Source organism: Hyla sarda, unplaced genomic scaffold, assembly GCF_029499605.1.
Source record: "Hyla sarda isolate aHylSar1 unplaced genomic scaffold, aHylSar1.hap1 scaffold_635, whole genome shotgun sequence".
NCBI lineage: Eukaryota > Metazoa > Chordata > Amphibia > Anura > Hylidae > Hyla > Hyla sarda.
In genome coordinates this window covers 148,218-171,206 of record NW_026610650.1, presented here as the reverse complement: position 1 = coordinate 171,206, position 22,989 = coordinate 148,218, and the positions used below count along the sequence as shown (strand labels likewise).

Genomic DNA, 22,989 nt, shown 5'->3' with positions numbered 1-22,989 from the left:
AGTGGTCTGGTGATGACTGGAGAGGTGACACTGCTGGGACATTATACAGTAATGGAGGGGTCTGGTGATGACTGGAGAGGTGACACTGCTGGGACATTATACAGTAATGGAGGGGTCTGGTGATGACTGGAGAGGTGACCCTGCTGAGACATTATACAGTAATGGAGGGGTCTGGTGATGACTGGAGAGGTGACACTTCTGGGACATTATACAGTAATGGAGGGGTCTGGTGATGACTGGAGAGGTGACACTGCTGGGACATTATACAGTAATGGAGGGGTCTGGTGATGACTGGAGAGGTGACACTGCTGGGACATTATACTGTAATGGAGGGGTCTGGTGATGACTGGAGAGGTGACACTGCTGGGAATGCTGGGACATTATACAGTAATGGAGGGGTCTGGTGATGACTGGAGAGGTGACACTGCTGGGAATGCTGGGACATTATACAGTAATGGAGGGGTCTGGTGATGACTGGAGAGATGACACTGCTGGGAATGCTGGGACATTATACAGTAATGGAGGGGTCTGGTGATGACTGGAGAGGTGACACTGCTGGGACATTATACAGTAATGGAGGGGTCTGGTGATGACTGAGAGGTGACACTGCTGGGACATTATACAGTAATGGAGGGGTCTGGTGATGACTGGAGAGGTGACACTGCTGGGAATGCTGGGACATTATACAGTAATGGAGGGGTCTGGTGATGATTGGAGAGGTGACACTGCTGGGAATGCTGGGACATTATACAGTAACACCACTGGAGGGGTCGGGGTGATGACTGTATCATTGTGTGTCAGGTTCCTATAAGGTGTCAGGACGTGGCAGTCCATTCCTCCCTGGAGAATTGGGAGTATGTAGAAGGACACAAGGATCAGTACAAGGATCAGGTCATGATGGAGGATCAGCAGCCCCTCACATCACCAGGTAATAGACATGACTATATACACACGTCCTCTCATTATTTATATGTAAAGAATGAATTCAGTCTCTGTATGTGTTCCCTACAGTCAGATCCAGTAAGAGAACAGCACCAGAGAGGTGTCCCCGTCCTCTTCTTCCACAGGATGTTCAGGTAGATGGAGATATTCCCTATGATCTGTAGAAGGGCTGTGAAGCTCTTGTGGTCAGTCCCCTCACCCTCCATGACTCCTCATCTCCTGCTCATCTATAACATCCCACGTGACTTCTCCTACTGTCTGATGACTTTTACAATATTTCTTCCACATTTTATGACTCAGGGAGAAGATCTGAATAATATTAATGCTCCAGAGACAGATGTGAGTGGTGATGAGCAGTATAAGGAGAACATTCCTACAGGAAAAGATCTGATCTATATTAATGCTACAGACATAAAGGAAGAAGAGACAGATGTGAGCGGTGATGAGCAGTATAAGGAGGATATTCCTACAGGGAAAGAGCTGATCTATATTAATACTACAGACATAAAGGAAGAAGAAGAGACAGATGTGAGCGGCCATGAGCAGTATAACGAGGACATTCCGACAGGAAAAGATCTGAACAATATTAATGCTACAGTCATAAAGGAAGAAGAAGAAGAGACAAATGTGAGCGGTGATGACCAGTATAAGGAGGACATTCCTACAGGTAACCACCCAGGTGAGTAGTAACAACTTAATATAGAGCAGAGTCACAGATTCTTCTGCTGTAATAATTGTGTAGAATTCTTTAATCTCTCTGTCCTGTCTCTTCTGTATATTCTTCTATTCACCCAAAATGCAAACTAATGTGATACTACAACTGGAATATGGACAAGAAATATCCTTATGTGTACGAGGCCATCACACCCGCTCCCATAGACTTGCACTGAGGGGGTATGGTGTGACATCATGACCCCCGCAGCCCACACCCAGTGTTTTGACCTAAATGTCCGAATGCTGGGGCAGTGGAGTACCCCTTTAATTTTCCTGTCCGTTCTCCCTCTGCGGCAGAGCAACTCATGTCCATGTAACAGGGGACGAGAACTGTGGCCAAGAATTCAATAGAGTTCTGTATTCTAGCAGCAGAAGTGTGCTGGGATAAGGAAGCGCTGGTGGACACGTTCTCTCGTTGATTCTCCGATATTATACAAGATGAGATTGTGGTCAGAGATCTCGAGGAACTTTTGTCTTTCATCATCCTAATTGACCCTAGGTTCAGAGAGAGAGAGAGAGAGAGATCACCATTTGGGAACCGCTTGAGGAGGCCTTCTGTCAGATTGTCGCCTCGCCTTTGATGCCCTTCCATGCCTCCCTCACCCCCCCGTGCCTCCCTCACCTCCCGAGTCTTCCTCACCTCCCATGTCTACCTCACCTCCCGTGTTTCCCCTCACCTCCCGTTTCTCCCCCCACCTCCCATGCCTCCCATGTCTCCCCCCACCTCCCGTTTCTCCCCCCACCTCCCATGCCTCCCTCACCCCCATGCCTCCCTTGTCTCCCTCACCTCCTATGCCCTCCCTCACCTGCCATGCCTCCCTCACCTGCCATGCCTCCCTCACCTCCCATGCCCTCCCTCACCTCCCATGCCCCCTCTCACCTCCCATGCCCTCCCTCACCTCCCATGCCTCCCATGCCCCCCTCACCTCCCATGTCTCATTCACCTCCCATGCCCTCCCTCACCTCCCATGCTCCCCCTCACCCTCCATGCCCCCCCTCACCCTCCATGCCCCCCCTCACCCTCCATGCCCCCCTCACCTCCCATGTCTCCCTCACCTCCCATGCCTCCCTCATCCCCCATGCCTCCCTCACCCCCCATGCCTCCCTCACCCCCCATGCCTCCCTCACCCACCATGCCTCCCTCACCTCCCATGCCTCCCTCACCTCCCATGCTTCCCTCACCTCCCATGCCCCCTCTCACCTCCCATGCCCCCTCTCACCTCCCATGCCCCCTCTCACCTCCCATGCCCTCCCTCACCTCCTATGTCTCATTCACCTCCCATGTCTCCCTCACCTCCCATGCCTCCCTCACCTCCCTCATCTCCCATGCCTAACTCATCCCCCATGCCTCCCTCACCTCCCATGCCTCCCTCACCTCCCATGCCTCCTGGTTCAAAATCATCTGAAAGAGTCAAACTAATCCAGACTGAATAATACTATTGTACTGATACTGAATAAAACCCCTGTACACAGACCAATATCACCACTATACAAGGGATGAATGATTACACTGCACCATCCACTATACAAGGGATGAATGATTACACTGCACCATGACCACTACCATAACTACCATATAATGACGGGATAATACTACCGTACTGATACTGAATAAAACCCCTGTACACAGACCAATATCACCACTATACAAGGGATGAATGATTACACTGCACCATGACCACTACCATTACTACCATATAGTGACGGGATAATACTACCGTACTGATACTGAATAAAACACCTGTTCACAGACAACTATCACCTTAAACCCTTAAGGACGCAGGGTGCGCCCACTCCCATGCTATAACGCGGGGTCACGCAGGTCGGGCCCGGCACCTAGCAACGACCAGGATCGGTGGCTAATACCGGACATCACTAATCACGGTGATGCCCGGTTATAACCCTTTCGACGCGGTGATTAAAGACGATTGCTGCATCAAAAATTTTAAAATATGCTACCCGGCAGCTCAGTCAGTCTGATCGCCGACAGCCTGACTGGTATCGACGCGTGCGTAAATGTCCGAACTATAAAAATATATCGTCAATGGCGTACACGTAAAAAAATTCCAAAATAGTGTATTTATAGGCACTTTTTATACCATTAAAAATGTATTAAAAGCGATCAAAAAGTCAGATCAAAACAAAAACAGTACCGATAAAAACTTCAGATCACGGCGCAGGAAATGAGCCCTCATACTGCCCTGTACGCAGAAAAATAAAAAAGTTTAATAGGGGTCAGAAGATGACAATTTTAAACATATTAATTTTTGTGCATGTAAATATAATTTTTACCAGAAGACAAAATCAAATCTATATAAGTAGGAATCATTCTAAAGCCCCTTGTACTTCTCAATAAACTTATCTTTCCCACCTCTTCCAATTCGGGTATAGATAAATTGTCCAGTAGTAGTGCCTCGTCCATTATCCCTTTTATTTCCATCTCATTCCTAATTACTCTCCATGTTTGGACCAGACTCTTACCCATCAACAACCTCTTCCATTCACCTTCTTCTATCTTCCCTGACTCTAACAGCTGAAAGATATCTGGGAACTCACACCGGACAATACAAAACCACAGAAATCTCTCCAATTGGTCAAAACATAAACTTGTCCTGCCAAAAAATACTTGTATAAACTTGTAAAGTTTATTTTTTGGCCAATTGGAGAGAATCTGCTTTCTGTGGTTTTGTATTGTCCGGTGCGAGTTCCCAGATATCTTTCAGCTGTTAGAGTCAGGGAAGATAGAAGAAGGTGAATGGAAGAGGTTGTTGATGGGTAAGAGTCTGGTCCAAACATAATTAGGAATGAGATGGAAATAAAAGGGATAATGGACGAGGCACTACTACTGGACTATTTAAATATACCCGAATTGGAAGAGGTGGGAAAGTTAAGTTTATTGAGAAGTATAAGGGGCGTTAGAATAAAAGATATTTGGGAGAGAAGTCATTTCAAGAAATGAACGGAATTGAAAGAAGAATTTAATATAAAAGAGGGCGGATGGCTGGAATACGCTGGTTTGAAAAAAGCGTTTCTTGAATTTATTGACAAAGGAGGTTATATTCACTCAATTATCCTGAGATTATAAGGGACATTATGGATGGGAAAATTAGGGAAAAGGGTAAATCATATGGGTATAAAGTCGTAATAAACTTGCCTAAAAATAAACTGGTCCATAGGAGTTCCCAGCAATGGCGAGAGGAGATTGATTCAAGTAAAATAATAAATTGGGATAATGTACGAAATAATATTAATAAGGTATCCCCAAACTTATATCATAGATTAACACAATTTAATATTGTATATAGACTCTATTATACTCCATGTTTTATGGAAAAGATGGGTATAAGAAGGACGAGCAACTGCAATAGATGGGATTCAGAAAAAGCAGATGAGATACATTTATTATGGAGCTGCCCGACATAGTTAAAGAGGTTATCCAGGAAAAACCTTTTATATATATATATATATATATATATATATATAATATATATATATATATAAAACACGCGTCTCGGGAACCGCCCAGTTTAGAAGCAAATCCCCATAGCAAGCCTCTTCTAAACTGGGCGGTTCCCGAGACACGTGTCATCAGAGATTACTTAGACAGAAAAGAACAACCTTAACTTCAGAAGCTCATAAGTACTGAAAGGATTAAGATTTTTTAATAGAAGTAATTTTCAAATCAGTTTAACTTTCTGGAGCCAGTTGATATATAAAAAAAGTTTTTTCCTGGATAACCCCTTTAATGTATAATGTTGAATATTAGAGATGAGCGAACTTACAGTAAATTCGATTCATCACGAACTTCTCGGCTCGGCAGTTGATGACCTTTCCTGCATAAATTAGTTCAGCTTTCCGCTGCTCCGGTGGGCTGGAAAAGGTGGATACAGTCCTAGGAGACTCTTTCCTAGGAATGTATCCACCTTTGCCAGCCCACCGGAGCAGCGGAAAGCTGAACTAATTTACGCAGGATAAGTCATCAACTGCCGAGCCGAGAAGTTCGTGACGAATCGAATTTACTGTAAGTTCGCTCATCTCTATTGAATATCTGACAGGAGGAGTTACTCCCTTATTTTGTAAGCTGCAAATTCTAAATAATGATTAAAAAAAAAAAAAGTAGGGTATCATGTTAATCGTATGGACCTACAGAATAAAGAGAAGGTGTCATATTTACCGAAAAATTTACTGTATAGAAACGGAAGCCCCAAAAGTTACAAAATGGCGTTTTTTTTCTTGGTTTCACCATAGATTTTTGGGTAAAATGATTGTTGAAATTACAAAGTACAATTGGTGGCACAAAAAACAAGCCTATTATGGGTCTGTAGGTGCAAAATTTTTAAAAGGTGAGGAGAGAAAAACGAAAGTGGAAAAACGCTGAGTCCTAGAGGGGTTAAGCCCATTTTCACCTTAAAGGGGTACTCCGGTGGAAAAATATTTAAAAAAAATCATCTGGTGCCATAAAATTATACAGATTTGTAAATTAGTTCTATTATAAAATCCTAATCCTTCCAGTACTTATCAGCTGCTGTATAATACACAGGAAGTTCTTGTTTTTGGCACTTTCATTTTTTTCCTTCTCCCCTTCTAAAAATCATAATGCGTTCACTTTTGCACCTACAGACCCATATGAGGCTTGTTGTTTTTTGCGTCACTATCAATTATTTTATAACATAATCTGCGGCAAAACAAAAAAATTGTTTGTGTGTAAATAAAAAATCGACAATTTGTAACTTTTGGGGGCTTCCGTTCCTACGCAGTGCACTTTTCAGTAAAAATACCACCTTATCTTTATTCTGTAGGTCCATACGGTTATAAGGATACCCAAGTTAAATAGGTTTTATTTAAATTTTACTACTTAAAAAAATTCATGGACCAACATTAATATGTTTAACCCCTTAAGGACCAAGCCCATTTTAACCTTAAGGACCAGGGCAATTTTATTTTAGCGTTTTCGTTTTTTCCTCCTCGCCTTCTAAAATCCGTAACTCTTATATATTTCCATCTACAGACCCATATAAGGGCTTGTTTTTTGCGTCACCAATTGTACTTTGTAATGACATCTCTCGTTTTACCATAAAATATACGGCGAACCCAAAAAACTATTTCTTAGGGAGGAAATTTAAATGAAAACCACAATTTTGCACATTTTGGAAGGTTTTGTTTTCGCACTGTACACTTTACGGTAAAAATTACATGTTCTTTATTCTGTGGGTCAATACGATTAACTCCTTAACGACGCAGGACGTATATTTGCGTCCTGGGCCATCTCCCCCGATATGCTGGGGGGTCACATGGTGACCCTGTGTCATATTGCGGCGGTCCCGGTGGCCATCAACGGCCGGGACCCACGGCTAATACAGGACATCACCGATCGCGGTGATGCCCTGTATTAACCCTTCAGACGCGGCGATCAAAGCTGACCGCCGCATCTGAAGCGAAAGTGAAAGTATCCCAGATGCTCAGTCGGGCTGTTTGGGACCGCAGCTATGAAATCGCAGCATCCCGAACAGCTTACAGGACACCGGGAGGGCTCTTACCTGCCTCCTCGGTGTCCGATCGACGAATGACTGCTCCGTGCTGGAGATCCAGGCAGGAGCAGTCAAGCGCCCATAACACTGATCACAGGCGTGTTAATACACGCCTGTGATCAGGATGAGAGATCAGCGTGTGCAGTGTTATAGGTCCCTATGGGACCTATAACACTGCAAAAAAAAAAGTTAAAAAAAAAGTGTTAATAAAGGTCATTTAACCCCTTCCCTAATGAAAGTTTGAATCACCCCCCTTTTCCCATAAAAAAAAATAAAACAGTGTAAATAAAAATAAACATATGTGGTATCGCCGCGTGCGTAAATGTCCGAACTATAAAAATATATTGTTAATTAAACCGCACGGTCAATGGCGTACACGTAAAAAAATTCCAAATTCCAAAAAAGTGTATTTTGGTCACTTTTTATACCATTAAGAAATGAATAAAAAGTGATCAAAAAGTGCGATCAAACCAAAAATGGTACCGATAAAAACTTCAGATCACGGCGCAAAAAATGAGTCCTCATACCGCCCTGTACGTGGAAAAATAAAAAAGTTATAGGAGTCAGAAGAGGACATTTTTAAACGTATACATTTTCCTGCATGTAGTTATGATTTTATTCAGAAGTGTGACAAAATCAAACCCCAAAAGTAGGGGATCATTTTTAACCGTATGGACCTACAGAATTAAGAGAAGGTGTCATTTTTACCGAAATATGCACGGTGTAGAAACGGAACCCCCCAAAATGGTGTTTTTTCTTCAATTTTGTTGCACAATTATTTTTTTTTCCGTTTCACCGTTGATTTTTGGGTAAAATGACTAATGTCACTACAAAGTAGAATTGGTGGCGCAAAAAATAAGGGGTCCTTAAGGGGTTAAAATGATACCCATGATACATTATATTTTTGTACCGCTTAAAAGAAATCTTAAACTTTTTGTACAGAATCAGTAATAAAAAATCACCCTATTTTGACCACCTATAACTTTTTCATTTTTCCCTATATGGGGCGGTATGAGGGTTAATTTTTTTGCGCTGTCATCTGTACTTTTTATCGATACCACATTTGCATATATAAAACTTTTAGATCACTTTTTATTTATTTATTTTTAATAAAATGTGACAAAAAAAGCTGCATTTTTTTACTTTTTTTTATTTTTTACGTTTACGCCGTTCACCGTATGGGATAATTAACATTATATTTTTATAGTTCGGACATTTACATAGTTAGTACGGTTGAAAAAAGACATACATCCATCAAGTCCAACCAGGGAATTGAAGTGAAGGGTGTAAGGGGATAAGGGGAAGGGATGTAGTTTTATATTTCTTCATAAGCATTAATGTTATTTTGTTCCAGGAATGTATCTAATCCTGTTTTAAGGCTGTTAACTGTTCCTGCTGTGACCAGTTCCTGAGGTAGACCGTTCCATAAATTCACAGTCCTCACGGTAAAGAAGGCGTGTCCCTTTAGACTAAACCTTTTCTTCTCCAGACGGAGGGAGTGCCCCCTCGTTCTTTGGGGGGGGGGGGGGGGGGGGGTTTAACCTGGAACAGTTTTTCTCCATATTTTTTGTATGGGCCATTTATATACTTATATACGTTTATCATATCCCCCCTTAAACGTCTCTTCTCAAGACTAAACAATTGTAACTCCTTTAATCGCTCCTCATAGCTAAGATGTTCCATGCCCCATATTAGTTTAGTCGCGCGTCTCTGCACCGACTAGGGGACTATTTATTGCAATCTTTTGATTGCTAATACTGTTCAGTGCTATGTATAGGACATAGCACTGATCAGTATTATCGGCTATCTACTGCTCTGGTCTGCTCGATCTCAGACCAGAGCAGGAGACGCCGGGAGATGGAGGAAGGTGAAGGGACCTCTGTCCTCCATTATGGATGATCGGATCCCCGCGGCAGCGCTGCAGGCGATCCAATCATACAGTTTAACATGCGCACCGCTGCAGATGCCTTGATCAATACAGATCATGCGATCACGGATGTCGGCCATTACCGGCGGGTTCCTGGCTGCTGTCAGTAGCCGGGACCAGGCGTGTATGACGCGAGCACCGCTCTGATGCTTGCGGTCATACTCAGGGTGTAAATGTACGTCCTGGAGCTCCATAACTCTTATTTCCGTATACGCGGCGGTATGAGGGTCATTTTTGGTCTGTAGTTTTTATCGGTACCATTTTTGTTTTGATGGGACTTTTTTATCGCAATTCATATATATTTTTATGGTATATGAAGTGACCAAAAATGCACAATTTTGGACTTTTTGTAATTTTTACGTGTACGCCATCGACCGTGCAGTTTGTTAGTACACCAAAAAAGAATAATACTAGCCCAAAATAAGAATCACCAATTATAGGCAAATCAAGCAAATCTTTATGGAAATAAATACATTCATTAAAACATATGTTTAAAAGAAGATGGCACAAGAAGATAACACCATGGAAGCGAAACATATGTAGGGGTTCGGCATATATTTGGGTAAGGTTCATCATACTACTTGGTACTGGCTTACTATATTGTTCACTTTGTGCTGATACTGTATACTCCAGCATGAGTGATCTGTTCTGTTACTGATTCTGAGTACTACTTACCTCCTTCCCACCTACATGCCTTCCATGGTGTTATCCTCTTGTGCCATCTTCTTGTAAACATATGTTTTTATGTATGTATTTTTTTCTATAAAGATTTGCTTGATTTGCCTATAATTGGTGATTCTTAATTTGGGCTGGTATTATTCTTTTTTGGTGTACTATCTTATAATATAATAATAGTCAATGTACTTACCTTGTAGTAGCTAGGGCCTGCAGGATGTATTTAGGAGTATAAACTTATTTTTTAATCGTTCAGACATTTATGCACGCATCGATACCACATGGGATTTTTTTTTTTAATTACATTGTTTTATTAAAAAAATGTAAATGGGGGGATTCAAACATTTATTAGGGGAGGGGCTTATTCACATTTATTAACTTTCTTTTTTCTGCCCCCATAGGGGACTATTACATGTAATCTTCTGATTGTATATACTGATCAGTGCTATGCCATAACATTGATCATTGTTATCAGTGCTCTGCTGCTTCAAGCTTGGAGTAATAGAACACTGATCAGACGGAGAGGAGGCAGGTAAGGACCCTCCCACCGTCCTCTCAGCTGATCAGGATTTTGTTGTGATAAAGGAATAAAAGAGGTGAATAATTTCAATAATTACATTATTTTATTCCAAAAATGAGAAAAGGAAGGGGGGGGGGTAATAAAACTTTTATTAGGGGAGGGGCTATTTCACATTTGTTTCTATTTTTTAAAATATTTTATTTGCTATTTTTTATGCTATAAATCAGTGATCTGAAACCTAAGGCTCTCTGCCTGTTGCAAAACTACAACTCCCAGCATGTTGCACTATATAGTAGTATAGGTCATGGTACAAAATACTGGGAGTTATAGTTTCGGGTCGGCTGCAAAGCCAGAAGCTGTGTCAAGGAATGCTGGGAGCTGAAGTTTTTAACTACATCACCCAGCATGCTCTGATACGGCCTATGGCGCTGCAGCTGATAAAACCCAAAACTACAACACCCAGCATTCTCTGATATGGCCTATGGCTCTGCAGCTGATACAACCCAGAACTACTCCCAGCATGTTTCACCATATACTAGTATAGTAAAAGTAATGGTGCAACATGCTGGTAGTCGCAGTTTTGGGTCTGCTGCAGAGGTATAGGCTGTATGAGGGCATGCTGGGTGTTGTAGTTGGTAACTGCAACTCCCATCATTCTTTGACTCCCAGCATTCGTGACGTCTCACATCCCTGCCCCCAATCCCCCTCCCTCGCAGCCCGCCCCTCCAATAGACTTACATTGTTAGGGCGTGGCTTGACATTACGAGGGGCGTGACCGTGACATCACGACCCCCACAGCCTGAGCTCAGCGTTGGTAACTAAATGTTTTGAACGCTGGAGCAGTGGAGTGCCCCTTTAAGGGGTTACAAAGTAGTAAAGCGTAACAAAAACTATGCAAACTGAGTATCCTTGTGATCATAGTCACCTGAGAAATAATTGTACCGCACAGTGAATGAAGGATCGGAGCCGCAAAATATGTTATGGCAAAATAAGAGTTTTGGCTCTTAGAGGAAAGCTTAAATTTCCCGAGTTGTTAAGGGGTTAATACTGATAATAAAATCTGTGTTATTCTCTGCAGATTCTTGTACCAGGAGATCAGAGGAGAATCTTATATCTTCAGATTATAAAGCAGATGATGATATCACACAAGATACATATGAAGAACATTCCATTATCCCAGATACACCCTCAGCCCTTCACAGCCAAGATCTGTCATCTCATCCTTATATACAGGTCCTGTCTTCTCAGTCATCACAGAAAGGTCACAGAAGGGGTGTTGGACATCAACAAGATCACACAGGAAAAAAAACATATTCATGCTCAGAATGTGGGAAATATTTTACACAGAAATCGAATCTTATTCAGCATCAAAGAACTCACACAGGAGAGAAGCCATTTTCATGTTCAGAATGTGGGAAATGTTTTACTCAGCAGCCAAGTCTTATTGGACATCAAAGAACTCACACAGGGGAGAGGCCATTTTCATGTTCAGAATGTGGAAAATGTTATACTTTTAAATCAGATCTTGTTGTACATCAAAGAACTCACACAGGAGAGAAGCCATTTTCATGCTCAGAATGTGGAAAATGCTATACTAAGAAAACAAATCTTGTTCAACATCAAAAAACTCACACAGGGGAGAAGCCATTTTCATGTTCAGAATGTGGAAAATGCTTTATTAGGAAATCATATCTTGTTAAACATCAGAGAACTCACACTGGGGAGAAGCCATTTTTATGTTCAGAATGTGGGAAATGTTTCTCTCACAAATCAAGTCTTCTTCAACATCAAAGAAGTCACACAGAGGAGAAGCCATTTTCATGTGCAGAATGTGGGAAATGTTTCTCTCACAAATCAAATCTTCTTCAACATCATCAAAGAAGTCACACAGAGGAGAAGCCATTTTCATGTGCAGAGTGTGGGAAATGTTTTACTCGGAAATCAGACCTTGTTGTACATCAAAGAACTCACACAGGAGAGAAGCCATTTTCATGCTCAGAATGTGGAAAATGTTTCTCTCACAAATCAAGTCTTCTTCAACATCAAATAAGTCACACAGAGGCGAAGCCATTTTCATGTGCAGAATGTGGGAAATGTTTCTCTCACAAATCAAATCTTCAACATCATCAAAGAAGTCACACAGAGGAGAAGCCATTTTCATGTGCAGAGTGTGGGAAATGTTTTACTCAGAAATCAGACCTTCTTGTACATCAAAGAATTCACACAGGGAAGAAGCCAATTTAGAGCAATATATATCAACAAGAAATTAAGTCTTATTTATCATCAAAAAACACACAGGGGAGAAGCCATTTCCAGGTTCTGAATGTGGAAAATGTTTTACTGGGAAATCAAGTTTTGTTTATCATCAAAGAACTCACACCGTAGAGAAGCCATTTTCATGTTCGGAATGCGGGAAATATTTTACTGAGAAAGCAACACTTAAAAGACATAAGAATTCACACAGAAGAGAAGCCAATTCAGAGCAATAAATGACACAGATATCACATCTATATATTATCCATGTACATAGGATATCTGACATCTATATATATCTTATACTGCAGGGGTCTCAAATTGGCGGCCCTCCAGATGTTGCAAAACTTCAACTCCCAGCATGCCTGTGAGGGAAGTCAGCTTGTTATATGTTTTTATATAACCTTTTATAATAATCCTTTATATGATTATACGCCATTTTGTATATCATCACCATGTTGTCTATAGTCCACCATCTTGTCTATGTTCCTTCATTATGAACTGAGTGTGAACTTTACCAGAATTATAACCAGGAAACTTGTAAACAAGAACCACAACTGCTGAGCGTACAGAAAACTCCAAGGCTACTGAGTCTGAAGACGTTCACACTTCCCGTCCTTCCTACTTAGAGATAAGACGCCTGTTTGTAACCAGGTATCATTGAGCAGTTTGCCGTCCTTTCATCTTTGTCTATAAGAATTCTGCTGTATGTAGTAAACGTCAGAAGACGCTGTATACAGATCCCAGTCTGTGTCATTTCTTCCAATCTATCAGGCCTGATTGATAAAACATTTCCAATTTGGCCTCGAACAGCAAATGTACCTGAAGGAATTGGTTAAATTCCTTAACATGGCCGACAACGGTTATCTGCAGCCAACGGCTGTCCGGGCATGTCCTGGCATGCTGGGAGTTATACAACATCTGGAGGGCCACCAGTTTGAGACCCCTGATATACTGCATCTCCAAACTTGTTCCCAATTGTTAATAAAAGTTTTCTTTCTTATATGATTTATTATTCTTATATTCATCTCCGCACACTGGACTTATAATAAATGTAATATTGTCCCTGAGGTTGTATATAGGGAATGTAACGCGTCAGTGTTGTCCCCGCCCCCTTCTCATTATGATTATAGAGACTTTAATTCAAGGCATCAGACAGGATCCGCGCGTCTCCCTTGAAGATCGTCTCTTCTGAACATAAGACGCTGCAGATACTTTTAGTTATCACAAACCCTAGACCAGCGTTTCCCGTCTTGACGTCTATTTTCGGTCTCAGATCATAAAATCCATTTTTCTATATGAGAAGTCGTCAATATGTCAGCGTCCCCCGGGTTCAGTAAACATCGGTGTAATTCTTTTCCTTTTCTTTGTCCTCCCCGGGGTATAAAATCCCTAGAGATCTGATCACATCTGGTACAAGATCTCTTTACTTCACACTTTGCGCCATTATTACACGGATTGAAGACCCAGTTACACGCTCGTAAATTTCCATATATGTCGTGGATTGGAAGGAAAAAGGTTCTTAAATCTTAATATTTAACCCCTCCAGGACACAGGGCGTACCTGTATGCCGTAATTTTGGGGACCAGACCGAGATGCCTCCTGAAATCATTCAGCAGGCATCCCATGACAATCCCCAGGGGGGTTCTGAGATCCCACACCTACCCATGTTGCGCAATCGTCGCAGATCGCTGGTGAATTCAAACCCGCATCTGTGGCGATTCTGGTCATATGGGTCACGTGTGACCTGATGACCCGGAATTAGAATTAGCACCTCCCCAGGAGCGCTGCTATTGGTCAGACGATCAATAGCAGCCGGGAGAGGAGGGGTTAATGTCCCCTTCTCTCAGCTCTGCTCGCCCACCGAGCTCAGCCAGCGGGCAGAGCTGAGAGAATAAGCCAGGGACCCCCCCCCCCCCCTCTGTGAAGATCTGTGCCCCTCAGGGCTGAGGAATTGATTTTAGTGCAGGGTGAGTTTCAGTGCAGGGACAGGTAGGTTAATAAGAAAAGTGAAAAAAATTCACCCCGACCCCCTAATAGGTCATCAAGGGTCCGCCACAGGGCTTCAGGGCGCTGCATTTGGCCCCCTTTGTAAATAATTTTTTTTTTGGCCACAGCATTTTATTTTTTTCTTATAACGGTGTGTGATTTCTAATCACACACCGTTATATATAGGTTACACCAAACATACATTACACACTTCCTGCCCCTCCCTTCGCATCTCCCCCTGCCACAACAGAAAAAAGGTGATGGCCCGCCGGGCATATTCGGCGGAGGAGGCATATGCTTTACTTGCCTCCAACTCCAACTCCAAATCTGCCAGTGAGGACGAGGAAGATCCTACTTTTCTGTGTTCTTCCTCATCATCTAGCACTGATGATGAGCCCCCCAGAAGGAGGGGGAGACACTGCCAGGCGAGGCCACACACCCCTATGATAGTGACCCATTGGCCGACACTAGTACGAGTGTCCATGCCGCTCGTAATAGAAATCCGAACCCCCCCCCCAGACAAGCATACTGGAGCCCCCTACTAGTGAACCTGTCTGGAAACCCCCAGAGGGATATCGGCCACAGATTCCTGAGTTTGTTGGCGACTCAGGAATCCGGATTGACACGGCCGGATACACTGAAATAGACTATTTTTAGTTTTTATTTCAGTGATGACTTTGTCAATCTAATGGTGGAGCAAACAAACTTGTACACCCAACAGTTCATTGCCCGCCACCCTGATTTGCTTTTGGCCAGGTCCAATGAATGGTATGCCATTAATGCACCCGAACTGAGGACATTTTGGGGCCTCATGCTGCATATGGTCAAAAAAAACTAGTCAAAAAAATAGTCAAAAAAAACATAGACGTCCTCTACCAGACCCCACTCTACGCTATGGCCATGGAACGAGGACGGTTTGAGGCCATTCGGAAATGCCTGCATTACACTGATAATGCGGCATGTCCCCCCTGAGGTGAACCTGACTATGACCGGCTTTACAAAGTGAGGCTGGTCATAGATCACTTTGGGGCTAAATATTGGGAGGCCTACGTACCCCTCAGGGAGCTCTCTGTAGATGAGTCTCTTATCAGTTTTAAAGGGAGACTCATCTTCCGCCAGTATATTCCCTCGAAGCAGGAACAGTATGGCGTGAAGCTCTACAAACTTTGTGAGAGTACCTCCGGGTACACTCTCAAGATTAGAGTATATAAGGGACAGGATTCCCGTATTGAACCCCCAGATTGTTCCCCCACTCTGGGTGTTAGCGGGAAGCTTGTGTGGGACTTTGTGCACCCATTGCTGGATAAGGGTTATCACGTGTATGTGGACAACTTTTATACCCGCATCCCTCTGTTCACATCCCTTGCCGCCAGATCCACGTCCGCTTGTGGAACCGTGCGGAAGAACCAGGGAGGCCGCCCTCTAAATTTTGTACAGACACCTATCCCCAAAGGTGAGTCCCGTGCACTTACCCATGAAAACCTGTTGCTGGTCAAGTATAAGGATATGAGGAATGTCCTTTTGCTGACCATAATTCATGGTAACGGCAGCTCACCTGTCCCTTTGCGAGGTACCACAACACCAGCCCTCAAGCCCGATTGTATTCTGGACTACAATTGTGATAGATGTATATGTGTGTATATGTAAATTTTATATACTGTATATGTAAAATGCCCATTTAGGATGAGGCCATGCTTCTCTGTTACTTGTCCACATCTCCCCCATCTGCTCTCTCCCATCTTGCCCCCACCATCGTGTAGAGGAAGCTGCTGGCCACAAGGACAATGCTACTCCCCCATCTGCTCTTTCCTGTCTCACCCCTCCCATCGTGTGGAGAATCAGAAGAAATAAGCCCGGCAAACTGTTCAGGAAAGGCATAGTAGGGGGGTGGGAACGTATGTTAATTACAAAGGTAATATAAGCTTGAACGATTTGAAATAAAGCTCAGTGACGAGCACACAGAACACAGAAGCATTTGAAACTGACAATGGCTCCGTTTGATTTACTTTGGTATACTTCGGTATATAGATTCTGTATACGGATTTGGCCGGGAGTAAGATAGCTACAAGAACACTGATAAAATCCATGTCACAATCAGTATATGGGGGGAGTTGATCTCTATGATCAAGTCCTCAAGCCATATAATGCCATGCGGAAAACACAGATATGATACAAAAAAGTTGCACTCTACATGGTACAGGTTGCCATGTATAACTCTTTTGGACTGTCCCAGTATGCTGGCAACACAGGGACATTCCTGCAGTTCCAAGAAGAAGTCAGGCGACCGGGAAAAAGCAGGCCGGAGTTCCTGATGAACTGGAAATATAGGTGCCAGGATGGTCCCTGGCCAGCACTTTCCAGGTGATGTACCCCACACTGGAAATAAGGGACGATCCCAGAAAAAATGCAGAGTGTGTCACAAGTGGGGGATACGGAAGGACAAGAGGGGGATACGGAAGGACAAGAAAGGGATATGGAAGGACAAGAGGGGGATATGGAAGGACAAGAGGGGGATACGAAAGGACAAGAGGGGGGATACGGAAGGACAAGAGGGGGATACGGAAGGACAAGAGGGGGGATACGGAAGGACAAGAGGGGGATATGGAAGGACAAGTGGGGGATTTGGAAGGACAAGAGGGGGATACGGAAGGACAAGAGGGGGATACAGAAGGACACCACAACTCAATGTGACACTTGCCCTGATCATCCGGGCCTCTGCATTTAGGAATGCTTCAGGGAGTATCACACTTCCATGGAGCACTACATTTTCCCTTTTCATTTTAATTTTCCATAATTTGACCCAAATGTACTAAGTCCAGAGAATATTCCAAATTTTAACCCCATAAACCACTAAATTGCCCATCAAAAAAAATCTCATAAAAAAAAAACTGATAAGACCTCTGGGGGTATTTTTTCCAAAAATGGGTCATGGGTGACCGAGTCACTAGCATTGGGGTCTTTTTTTTTTTGCCTCAAATGTGCAGCGCTCTCTCCCCACCTGAGCGGGTGCGCATTTGAGGTAACAGAATAGGGACGGCCACACACATCACATTCCCAGAATGATGATTCAGAGCATAGGGTTTGGGGCGGGCATTATTTTTACTCTCGGCTATACTCTCGGTCATCATTCTGGGAATATAATTGGCACATCAGTAATAAAATTGTAATTTTCATTCCCCCCATTGTACACTTCATCCATTCCTGGAAAATAAATTTAGGGAACACCTGTCCAGTTCCCACCTATACACAGTGGCGTTGCTAGGGTTGGTGTCACCCGGTGTGGTAGAAAATGGTGTCACCCCCATACCTACCCCCTCCCCCCAGTAAGTTTTTAGCCTGTTGTGACAGACACCACTGTTGTAGCGCATTGTGAGAAATTCCAGTATAATAATCAGATATACCAGTTGCCACAGAATGGGAAAGTGTTAAAGAAGTTTTTACCATTTAAATATACAGCTCCCAGAATTACTTAAAGGGGTACTCCACTGGAAAACACTTACTTTTATATCAACTGGTGCCAGAAAGTTAAACAGATTTTTAAATTACTTCTATTTAAAATCTTAATCCTTACAGTACTTATAAGCAGGTGTATGCTCCACAGGAAGTTGTGTAGTTATTTCCAGTCTTACCTCTGTCCATGTCAGGAACTGTCCAGAGCAGGATAGGTTTGCAATGGGGATTTGCTCCTACTATGGACAGTTTTTGACATGGACAGAGGTGTCAGCACAGAGCATTGTGGTCAGACAGAAAAGAAATTAAAAAAGAAAAGAACTTCCTGTGAATCGCTTATACAGCAGCTAATAAGTACTGGAAGGATTAAGATTTTTAAATAGAAGTAATTTACAAATCTGTTTAACTTTGTAGCACCACTTGATTACATTTTTTTTCCCAGTAGAGTACCCCTTTATGCAGTGGTGAGGTTATGCTGGGAGTTGTAGTTTCACTCACCATAACTGTAGAACTTACAAGTGACTACAGCTCTGATTGGACATAGTGAGGAGAATACACAATGATATCAGTGACTACAGGTGACGTCTTCTCTATAGTGAGGAGAATACACAATGATATCAGTGACTACAGGTGACGTCTTCTGTATAGTGAGGAGAATACACAATGATATCAGTGACTACAGGTGACGTCTTCTGTATAGTGAGGAGAATACACAATGATATCAGTGACTACAGGTGACGTCTTCTCTATAGTGAGGAGAATACACAATGATATCAGTGACTTCAGGTGACGTCTTCTCTATAGTGAGGAGAATACACAATGATATCAGTGACTACAGGTGACGTCTTCTCTATAGTGAGGAGAATACACAATGATATCAGTGACTACAGGTGATGTCTTCTCTATAGTGAGGAGAATACACAATGATATCAGTAACTACAGGTGACGTCTTCTCTATAGTGAGGAGAATACACAATGATATCAGTGACGACAGGTGACGTCTTCTCTTTAGTGAGGAGAATACACAATGATATCAGTGACTACAGGTGACGTCTTCTCTATAGTGAGGAGAATACACAATGATATCAGTGACTACAGGTGACGTCTTCTGTATAGTGAGGAGAATACACAATGATATCAGTGACTACAGGTGACGTCTTCTCTATAGTGAGGAGAATACACAATGATATCAGTGACAACAGGTGACGTCTTCTCTATAGTGAGGAGAATACACAATGATATCAGTGACTACAGGTGACGTCTTCTCTATAGTGAGGAGAATACACAATGATATCAGTGACTACAGGTGATGTCTTCTCTATAGTGAGGAGAATACACAATGATATCAGTGACAACAGGTGACGTCTTCTCTATAGTGAGGAGAATACACAATGATATCAGTGATTACAGGTGACGTCTTCTCTATAGTCTTCTCTTATCTAATTCAGATGGTACATACTGCCTGGTCCAACTAAAACTTCTCTCTGCAGAATGTGACGCCCAGACTTCTCCTCACTATGTCAGCATATTCTCATCCTCTATATGAAAACAAGTATTATTATAAATAGAGATGAGTGAACTTACAGTAAATTCGATTCGTCACGAACTTCTCGGCTCGGCAGTTGATGACTTATCCTGCATAAATTAGTTCAGCTTTCAGATGTTCCGGTGGGCTGGAAAAGGTGGATACAGTCCTAGGAAAGATTCTCCTAGGACTGTATCCACCTTTTCCAGCCCACGGGAGCACCTGAAAGCTGAACTAATTTATGCAGGATAAGTCATCAACTGCCGAGCCGAGAAGTTTGTGACGAATCGAATTTACTGTAAGTTCGCTCATCTCTAATTATAAACCTGCCAGACACTGTATCCTCTAAATATAATACTACTATACTCTTTGATTATAAACCTTCCATACACCGTACCCACTGAATATAATACTACCACACACTGTACATTCTGAATATAATACCAACACATACTGTACACTCTGAATATAAATCTGCCACATACTGTACCCTCTGAATATAATACTGCCACACACTGTACCCTCTGAATATAATACTACCACCCACTGCGCCCTCTGAATATAATACAACCACAAATTGCGCCCTCTGAATATAATACTACTATACACTATACTCTTTGATTATAAACCTTCCATACGCCGTACCCACTGAATATAATACTACCACACATCTGTACATTCTGAATATAATACCAACACATACTGTACACTCTGAATATAAATCTGCCACATACTGTACCCCTGAATATAATACCGCCACACACTGTACCCTCTGAATATAATACTACCACCAACTGCGCCCTCTGAATATAATACTACCACAAACTGCGCCCTCTGAATATAACGTTGCCATACAGTGCACCCTCTGAATATAATACCGCCACACACTGTACCCTTTGAATATAATACTACCACCCACTGCGCCCTCTGAATATAATACTACCACAAACTGCGCCCTCTGAATATAATGTTGCCATACAGTGCACCCTCTGAATATAATACCACAACCGCAGTAACACCCCTCAACATCCGTTAGCTGATGCTATTACCACGGGAGGGGGATATTGGTGGTGTTGCTAGTGGATGATGGGGGTACTACTACTGGGGGGGTGTTGCTGGAGGATGATGAGGGTGCTACTGGCCATCCCCCCTGGCAGTATCACCCCCATCATCCATCGGCAGGATCATCCTCCTGGCAGGAGCACCCCCATCATCCACCATCGGGATCTGCTGATGGAGGTATTACTGCTGGGGGGGGGGATGTTGCTGGTGGATGATGAGGGTGCTACTGCCAGGGGGGAGCATTAGGTAGGCAGCAGCTCCCCCACTTTAGGTAGTCAGCAGTTCCCCCACATTAGGTAGGTAGCAGTTTCCCCACATTAGGTAGCACAGATTCCCCCCATTAAGTAGCAGTTTCCCCCCATTAGGTAGCATATATTCCCCACATTAGGTAGCAGTTTCCCCACATTAGATAGTATAGACTCTGCACATTTGGTAGTAGTTTCCCCACATTAGGCAGCAGGTTCCCCACAATGGGTCAAAGTCTCCCCACATTAGATCGCTGGTTCAAACCCCCCCCCCCCCAAAAAAAAAACCACATACACAGACAACACAGAGAGACACAAACACACACACACAGTCAGAGAGAGACACACTCACAGGCAGACACACACACAGAGTCACACAGTCACACACACAGTCACACACACGCACAGAGTCACACAGTCACACACACACAGTCACACACAGAGTCACACACACACACAGAGTCACACAGTCACACAAACACACACAGAGTCACACACACAGAGTCGCACAAACACGCACACAGTCACACAAACACACACACACACACACACAGAGTCGCGCACACACAGAGTCACACAGTCACACACACAGAGAGTCACACAAACACACACACACAGTCACACACACACAGAGTCACACAGTCACACAAACACACACAGAGTCACACAGTCACAAACACACACAGAGTCACACACACGCAGAGTCACACACACAGAGTCACACAGTCACATACACACACACAGAGTCACATACACACACACAGAGTCACACACACACAGAGTCACATACACACACAGTCACACACACACAGTCACACACACAGTCACACACACAGAGTCACACAGTCACACACACAGAGTCACACAGTCACAAACACACACACAGTCACACACACAGTTGCACAAACACACACACACAGAGTCACACAAACACACACACAGAGTCACACAGTCACACAAACACACACACAAAGAGTCACACAAACACACAGAGTCGCACATACACAGAGTCACACAGTCACACACACACACAGGGTCACACAGTCACACACACAGAGTCACATACACACACAGAGTCACACACACACACAGTCACATACACACACACAGAGTCACACACACAGAGTCACACAGTCACACACACACAGAGTCACATACACACACAGAGTCACACACACACAGAGTCACACACACACAGTCACACACACACAGTCACACACACACAGAATCACACAGTCACACACACAGAGTCACACACAGAGTCACATACACACACACACAGAGTCACACAATCACACACACACAGAGTCACACAGTCACACACACACAGAGTCACATACACACACACAGTCACACACACACAGAGTCACACAGTCACACACACACAGTCACACACACAGAGTCACATACACACACATACAGAGTCACACACACAAACACACACACAGAGTCACACACAGACAATCACACACAGACAGAGACACACAGACAGAGCTAGAGACAGACAGAGAGACACACACACACACAGTGCAGCGATCCTTCTCTCCGGGCGCCCTGCGAGTGACTATGTCCTCCTGCGCGGCCATGCGGTGGGACGTCAGGCCAGCGCATCCGAAGACGTGGGAGCGGAGGCCGGGCACAGTGCTGGTGAAGGCGAGGGGGGGGGGGGGTGATGACATATGGGTGCACAGTGCAGGTGAAGGCCGGGAGGGAGGGTCCAGGGGTGCTGACGGACGGGCACACCATGCAGGTGAAGGCCGGAGGGGGGGTGCTGATGGACGAGCGCACCGCACACAAAGTGCAGGTGAAGGCCAGGGGGGGGGGGGGTGCTGACGGATGGGCGCACCGCACAGCGCACGTGAAGGCGGGGGGGGGGGGTTTGTTCCTGACGGACAGGAGGCCGGTCGGGCACAGAAGGGGGGAGTCGGTGTGGCTGGGGAGGGGGGGGGGTGGGTGCTGCGGAGCGTCTTGGTGTCACCCCATTAGGTTCGTGTCACCTGATGCAGGCCGCACCCGGGTCGCAACACCACTGCCTATACACCTTTCCCAGGGGGGGGGGGGAGGGGTACTGTCTGTAATGGGGTCACATGTGGGTTTTTCCTTTTTGTTATTTTCCTCTGAATATATGTAACCGTCAGCTACTGATATGCCATAGGCCT

General features: G+C 43.8%; 1 protein-coding gene across 1 annotated transcript; it reads left to right on the top strand.

Moving 5' to 3' along the window:
* The first annotated feature begins 805 nt into the window (after positions 1–805).
* On the top strand, positions 806–13,564 carry LOC130342046 (oocyte zinc finger protein XlCOF22-like). Its single transcript, XM_056554248.1, has 4 exons — positions 806–928; positions 1,012–1,076; positions 1,243–1,621; positions 11,385–13,564. Exons 1-4 carry the CDS (start codon positions 895–897, stop codon positions 12,548–12,550), a joined length of 1,644 nt encoding a protein of 547 aa, XP_056410223.1. The 5' UTR covers positions 806–894; the 3' UTR covers positions 12,551–13,564.
* The last annotated feature ends 9,425 nt before the right edge of the window (positions 13,565–22,989 follow it).

Excerpts from the sequence above, each read along its gene's own strand:
- LOC130342046 (XM_056554248.1), top strand. The coding sequence starts at position 895 with ATGATGGAGGATCAGCAGCCCCTCACATCACCAG. Across the intron at positions 1,077-1,242 it reads TTCTTCCACAGGATGTTCAG|GGAGAAGATCTGAATAATAT; the intron begins GTAGATGGAGAT and ends TTTATGACTCAG. Across the intron at positions 1,622-11,384 it reads TCCTACAGGTAACCACCCAG|ATTCTTGTACCAGGAGATCA; the intron begins GTGAGTAGTAAC and ends TATTCTCTGCAG.